The sequence below is a fragment of the Rutidosis leptorrhynchoides genome, chromosome 10, assembly GCF_046630445.1.
Source record: "Rutidosis leptorrhynchoides isolate AG116_Rl617_1_P2 chromosome 10, CSIRO_AGI_Rlap_v1, whole genome shotgun sequence".
Taxonomy (NCBI): Eukaryota; Viridiplantae; Streptophyta; class Magnoliopsida; order Asterales; family Asteraceae; genus Rutidosis; species Rutidosis leptorrhynchoides.
In genome coordinates, this window is record NC_092342.1 from 336976676 (window position 1) to 336984548 (window position 7873).

Genomic DNA, 7873 nt, shown 5'->3' on the forward strand with positions numbered 1-7873 from the left:
AAATTTGAACTCCTTGCAAGGGCAAGGGTTGTGTCAGGTTTGGTTAACCATTCAATTAAGACTTGAATAGATTTAAAATCTTGGTTTAAGCATTCAACCAATATTTTAAGGTTTGTATATATATAATTATGTAATAGAAGTCATGTTGTAGTTAACCATTATGTCTGATGTTCATCACCAATCATATATTCATACCATCAATTTTATTTGTACACCAAGAAACATGTTTTAAAGTGTTTTGTGATAAAATATTAAAATAACAAGATGTATTAAATAAAAATTAATAGTATACAGATCACTCCCAAAAAGAGAACATAGAAAACTGAACCGAAAAAATAATAAAAGGGAGTCAAGTTATAACAAATGATGCTACCAACCATTGTTGTACCCTAAGGTATTAGATAGCCTGATTCAACCCAACACGCTTTGACAATTCATAAAACTTGCCAAACATCTTAATTGCAACAACATTTGATACCATGAAACATGCATCTAGTTGTGCTATGCAAACACATTCAAATCAACTCCAACCCAACGCGCTTTGACAAGTCATTAAACTGGCCAAACATCTTGCCATCCCATAATTGCAATAAACATCTGATACCACGAGACGTGGCATCTAGTTGCGCTATGCAACAAATACAAAAACATTTGGATCAAATCTAACCCAACAGCTTTGACAAGTTATTAAACTTGCCAAACATCTTGCCATCTCACCTTAATTGCCAACAAACATTTGATACTATGAAACACATATACAAACACATTCGGATCAACTCCCTAAAATTGGTTATTTTAATCAATCTTGATCTAGATCTAGATCTAGATATTCAAAATATTCAAACAGTAGTTAAGCATCCCATTTATAAACGGAATACATAACCATACATTTGTTACCACAACTTAATTCATAACCTAATTTCAAACTTCAAATAAAAAATAAATAAATAAAATTACTCCCACACCTTAGGAACTCAAGAAAAGTCATTCTACGGATTAGATGACAATTCTAAGAAAATACCTTGTAAATATGTCGGTTTTTCCCAATCTCGTTCTCAGAAACAAAAATGTTGGCATCATATCCTGTAAGGCCCGTTACCAGATCGTGACTTCTTAAACTGCTTGTTTTTCATCATCATCGAAGAAGATCTATTAAACGAGTTTTGTTTTTCTGCATGCGATTTTAACCTCTCGTTTGCAATATTTTGAAACGGATTCTTCCCGTCAAATTCAGTTTGTGACATCCGTACTTTCTTTCTCTTTCCTCTATCGTATTCTTCGTCCCTGTTGAATACGTTCATTTAGAAGTTATGAATCACGTGTATAAAAAGTTTCTTAAAAAAAGTAGAAATAGTGAACTTGGGAGTTTGTGGGACCTACCATTCATCTCCAATGTAACCAATAGTGAGTTCACGTTTTGTTACTCTTCTCTGAGATGGTGTCGAATCATCTTTATCCCAACGAGGAACTAAATATAATCGAAAGAACAAAAAACGTTTAGCGTATATGTACAATGTAGTTAAAGACTTGTAACGGGCTTTTCAATCTTGAAAAGCCCGTTAGGCAGCATACATCTGAGTATTGAAAAGCCCGTTAGGCAGCATATATATGAGTAAAAGTACTCACCCTCACCCATTAACCTGAATCTTTTCCTTTAACCAGTTTCATTAGCAATCATAACAAGAAATCAATCTTGTCACTTTTCGCCCAAATGTTTTCTAAAGTTCGTATTATTAGAATAGAGTTTAGAAATTTAGATAGGTAATCCTTCGTTTTAACGCTTTTATTAACATAGGTCGTCAAAACTCTTAACTCCGTCTTTCCTTGAAAGGTTCTAACCGTGTTCCTAAAACTATAAAATAGAAATTAAAACAGAAAGTAGGGGGGCAAAAATGTAACTTCACTTACTGTTTCTATCATCCATGCCTCTTGTAAGCATATGAACCAAATCCTTTTGTGTTGACGATTGACTTCCGTTTGATACACCATTACAATCACCTTTTGCAAGCACAACACTATCTTTATTAACCCTATCTTCGAATTTGTTTTCAATCGGAGTTACGGCCTTCTGGGCGTCAACTTTGTCCGAAGAAGATGGACCTTCATCGATGTTCGCAAATGGTGCTTTGACCGCCACTTGTGCTTCCGATTTAACCGAACAAGACGGGCCTTCGTTAACCGAATTTTCTTGTTTAAAACTCTTGGCCCGTTTGCTTCGCTTATGTTTCTTTTTCTTCCTCTGGTTTAATAGTGTCCCCATACGAATGTTTGAGCTGAATTTCATACTTATTAACGAACACTTCAAAACGTTTTTGACTCGTGTACGGCTTTTTTTGCCACTAGCTTTTTGCTCCGTAGATCTTTCCGTTTTTGGTAATACCGGTAAGTCCGGAAATTTAACGGCCACCTCCTTAATTAGACCATCACGCACAACAATTTCCTGTAAACTTACTCCGATTAGTCAAGAACTAAGGACAAACTCAAAAAGTTCGCTGCTTTATAAAAAAAAACTCAAAAAGTTAGTGGTGGCGATTTTGACACGCTCACTTGTAAAAGGGTCGAATAGGGTTATGTGCATCTCTAAAGGGTCAAACAGATAGAAAGTCTTACAAAACTATAAGTATTTTCTCTATGCATAAAACCTCCTTAATATTATTCAGATAGTAAGATTATTTTATTGATATACATAGTTTATAAACCAATCCAGACCCGCCCATTTTGCCACCTTCACATTACGTTCACATCAACTGAGAAAAAGTTTTACCTTAGAATGGACCTCGTCCACTGTTTTACTCGCAGTATCAACAGGAGTTGTAACTGGATTGCTGCAACTGACGGTTAAAGCATTTTCAACACTAACATCTTCAATTTTGCTCTTTTGTGTGTCTTTTGAATTTGATTCAGCAACGGTTTTTATAGCTGAATCCTCTACCTTTTTGGTCTGTTCTTGTGCACCAGTTTTGAACCCATTTGTCACTGTACCAACATTAATTGGGGACTCGTGTCCGTTTAAAGATCTGTTATTTTCACTAGTGTTCGTTTGGGTCTCGTTAGGCACAACAGGAGTTAACACACTACTCTCGGTACCAGAAGTAACCAAAGGCTTCTGACCATTTAATAGCCCGTTACTTGGCAAACTTTTTATTTGGGCCTCTTTTGAAGCATCAATACTAAGCCCATTGCTCATGGTTCCAACAGGAGCTGAAGATTTGTGACCACTTAATGATCCGTTACTAAGAATGGTGTTCGTTTGGGCCTCTTTTGGTGCAACCGGACTGAACGCATTAACTGACCCAATACTTGAACCAATTCTCATTTGGGATTGTTTTGATGCATTGGAGCCATTGGCGGTACCATTTACCACAACTTTTTCTTTCTGATGAACAGCATCTGTGGTCTTTTTTGATGGAAAATTTTTTCGGTCTTTGAAATAAAATAGCATGTAGGCTTTTTGCTCAAAAACTCTCTTTTCACTCACTTGAATAACCTAATGAATTTAACAATAAAATGAAATAAAATAAGACGCTAGTTTCTAGCTCGTATATTTAGTAATGTAAGCATGAACCTTACCCTATTGTCATCAAGCGAGTACCACATGCCACTCGATGTCCGAACAAAGCAGTAGTAATGACCCGAATGCGTACTCCAACCGGCATGAACCAAAACACCATATAGAGTGTACTTTAAATCTCCTTCCTGCATTGTTTTTTAAAAAAAAAAATAAAAAATAATGAGAAGATAATAAAGCCATGAGTTGTGAATTCGGCCCGTTTACTATGAAAACAGGCTAGGTTGGGTTGAGTTTAATTTTGACAATGGGTTTTATATAAAAAAAAAGTAACTATAAGAGAAATGGGTCATACAGGTTGGACGTAGGCCGAATGCATACAACCTCCAATAATTGTTTTTAAAGGTTTAGAATATTTTTGTTATCATAATTCATAAAAACAATTATTATTCATAAATGACTAAAATAATAGACAAGGTGTTAAGAGCTTATTCAAATCCAGCTTGTTTAAATCAAACTAATAAACGACCCGTTTCAACCCGAGTCTATTTAGACCCATACTCAACCCGCACATCTTGCCGCATTTAAATAGCACCACAAAAAATGGTATGAAGTATCTGAAAGAAAAAAATCAACATGCTTAAAATTAAATGTTATAGTTTTCTTAGAAGAGAATATCACATTATTTCTATGAGGTAAAACTATTTCTTGCAGGATTAAAATCAAGTAGTCAAAAATGAAAGAATAATACTTACATATGGTCCGGTGACAAAAGGTTTTAAGTCCAAAGTTGAACTAAAATGGATCTTCTTGTCAATCTTTTGGCCCGACATATGTGAACCAAAGCGTTTGAGGTGAATAGTTAGAACATTTGGGGCTTTGTGGATCGTAAGTTGTTTTAATGCCTTGACCTTTTGCTTGCACTGCTGGCATTGGTACTGTTTGGCCCCACCATCTAACTGTTCTTTAGCGGTGAAATTAGCAAAAGCCTTATACAAATTATCTGCTCTTAAAATCTCAAGACTTAAATCCAAGAACGGATCAAACTTGTCAGAACAATAGTTACACTGCATGCATTTCACCTGAAAATTAAAAATGTTTTATCCAAACATGAGAATACAGGTGGCTATAATAGAAACGGGTCAAACAGATCAAAAGTCAACACTAGTTAGTAATTAAGTATGAACATATTCACAAATTTGGGACTAAGTGTTCTGCATCAATCAAACATGTTTCAAGCCATACAGATGTGTTCCGTGTCAACAATTTAGACAAGGGTGTTTTGACCCGTTACCCAATCCACCCATTTTGCTACCTGACTACGAAGTCGGCCACCGAATATCTTGTGAACCAAACTTCGATCATAAGCACTTTGTGATTCACTAGGCACTCCATTAGGCAAACAACACTTGTGCATCGATTCCAATAAATTGACCATGTATTCATGAGCATCCTCCTGCCTCGAATTCCTAAACGTTCTTGAAATGCCTAATTACATGATCAAGGATATTCAACATATCAATGCAAATAATTACACACACACACAAACGCCAAAAACAAAAAAAAGAAGATGAAAATGGTAGATTTAAGGATACATCGTAGATTGGAAACGAGATCCTTAGGTGCCAATGATCGCCCTGATAATTGTAGTGCACGACTGACATGCTTTTGAATAGCACACAAAGCACAAAATCCAGCTTTCCGACCTTTATTATAAAGTCAACGGAAGTCAACAAAAGTATTGTACTTTTATGTGTCCATTTAAAGACTGAATAGCACCAGTCAAATACTTACAAGTACTTTGATGTTTTCCGCTCTGTAGATATGCAGCTAAAGGCTCGGTATACGTTAAACATTGAAGTACGGAATTAAGAAAGCACGTATTACCAAGATTCTCCAAACCGGCACCCTGTAAATTGTCACACATAAGCAGACAAGAGCATGCAAATAATCATAAAGTGGATATTTCGGCAAATTTATGGGAAAACCGGTTGAGTTAGATACCGATTTTTCTCTAAAAGATGAAATGGATAAAATTACAGAATTGACTATAATGGAAACGGGTCAACCGGGTTAAGAATTTCAAAGGGTAAAAAGGATGTCGAAAACTTCCTGAATAATATCATTCAGAATGATTTCAAGAGAACGATAAGGTATAATAAGGGTCATTGCAGAACCAATAAGGTCTATAACATTACTCAGACTGGCCGGCACATGGTTTATACTGAACGTCAAGGCAACATATCTAATGTTTTTATTGTACCCTTGCAAAAAAATCTATAGCAAGTAAAAGCTATCTCCAGTTGCAGCAAAAAAAAAAAAAAAAAAAAAAAAAAAAAAAAAAAAAAAAAAAAGCTGGTTAAAAGAATTCACATTTTTGTAATGCAAAGTTGCAAACTTATAACCTTTTGCACGCTTAAGTAACATTGCTAATTGCTAAAGAATGGTAAAAGCAAGCCTTTTAGCCATTAAAAAGGGTCCATCTCAGTCAGTACAATAAATAAGCAACTTTCATGATGGTAGTATTGTGGTCCGGGCACGCAACACCAAATAGAGATCAGGGGTGCAAATTCTAGACCACGTTTCTTGTTTGGGGGCATGCAACAACACTGGTATAGGTTGGAGGTACAAATCCTGAACCATGATTCTTGTTAACGGTTTGCATTATTTACCTTCTTCAGGTTAACAAAATGTGCCCATAACAAAACGGGTAACTTTAAAGCATGAGTGAAGCTGATTTGACCCAACAATGTAAGAGATTGTAAGCATTTCAATATACTTTAGCCACTGTCAATCATTTTCTTTTCAATTACACGCAATTGACTCGTTATTAATAAAATATAGTAATAACACATATCAACTCTTTCTCGAATAACTGGATTTAAACCTTACACCCTAACTCTACTATATACACTAGCATTAGTCAAATACCCCTGGAAAGCAACAAGTGATTCATAATCGTATTTTAAAACAACAACTAGACGTTCAAATTTGGTGATTTAAAAACATCTTTACATCATACAAACCCTATAATCTCTAAAAATTAGAAATTTCCTTATACTAAGCAAGTTATATTCATTATAACCAAGAGAACCACTAATATTTCACCATATAACCACAACATGTGAGCTACAGTCATCCTATATCTAATGTTGAACATATCATTATCCACCAAATGTATTATAATCATCATATATCTAATCTAATTAATTAACCAAAGAATTCTTATTAGCTTTAACAGCATTAATGCCATCTTACACTGTCACACACATTCTTGCTAATTCAATTATCAATATTCAAATTCAAATAACAATAAAAATAAATACAAAATTATAAATCAATCAATACTTATTTAATGAGAAACTTACAATTCTTCTAAATGTAATCCCAAAACTGAGTTCCGGGTCAAACCCATTGTCCATCTCCAATCCATCCCTTTTCTTACCCGAATACCCACCAACATTAACAAAACCCGACCCGACGCTCTGCTGGGTACTTTTCGAGCTAGATGCCGTCGGATTAAGCGTTTCAAGCCGAAAACTACCGTCACTACCGCCGTTACTAAATCCAGTAAAGGGTTTTCTTGCTAAATGAAACTCAATCCTTCTAAAGGGAGATTTATCGGAGGATTCAGCATCTGGGTTTTCAAGTTTGGAGATAGTATTATTGTTATTATCAATCAAGCTCAAAGCTTTAGTAGCCATGAATGATTTTTAGAAGTGGGGTTTTAACAATTTGCTGTTTTTGTGTTGGTTTATAGATGATTGCATAAAGATCGATTAATTTGAGATTTGGGGATTTTGGGATTGATGGCAGATGGAGATTTTGGGCTGTGGGGGGACAAAGAGGAAGAAAGTGTGAAGCTGGAACCGAGTGTATAAACCCTACTTTAATGTGTGTATGTGTGAGTTCACACGTGCCAATAATTTCACACGGTTTCTAGGGTTTCGACGGTAAACTTGTTTGGACATTAACCGAGAGTCCACTGTAATAAAGTAAGAGTAAAAATTGGTAGCTTAAGTTCGGTTTGTTAATGAATGGCTTCGACGATAAGGTCAGTAATTTGGAATAGTTGTATTCACTGATACTGCTTTCTTAGTGTGCGTACGATTCGTGAAATTTTGAGAGAGATGCATTTCAAAATTCATGAAATCTTATGTTTAGTTGATAAATTTTAAATGGTCGAGAAGCTATGCATTCGCAAATTGCAAGAAAGTTTTGCCATTTCCGACTAGCATGTGGCTTTTTTCTAATATATTTGTGTAAACGACTCATTTGACTCGCATAAAGTTAAATTTTCTGATTCATTGGCGATTTACTATCTTTTTTGCGATTTCATAATGGACATTTTCTAATTACCACCCA

At 35.2% G+C, this 7873-nt stretch overlaps 1 protein-coding gene across 1 annotated transcript; it reads right to left on the minus strand.

Annotated features, from left to right (window-relative positions):
- Positions 1–774: 774 nt before the first annotated feature.
- LOC139873526 (ubiquitin carboxyl-terminal hydrolase 23) lies at positions 775–7341 on the minus strand. Its single transcript, XM_071861451.1, has 10 exons — positions 6877–7341; positions 5303–5417; positions 5104–5214; positions 4824–4996; positions 4264–4590; positions 3571–3696; positions 2765–3487; positions 1909–2440; positions 1381–1468; positions 775–1284 (listed from the first exon to the last, which is right to left on the minus strand). The coding sequence occupies exons 1-10, from the start codon at positions 7210–7212 to the stop codon at positions 1077–1079; spliced, it is 2739 nt and encodes a 912-aa protein (XP_071717552.1). The 5' UTR covers positions 7213–7341; the 3' UTR covers positions 775–1076.
- Positions 7342–7873: the final 532 nt, after the last annotated feature.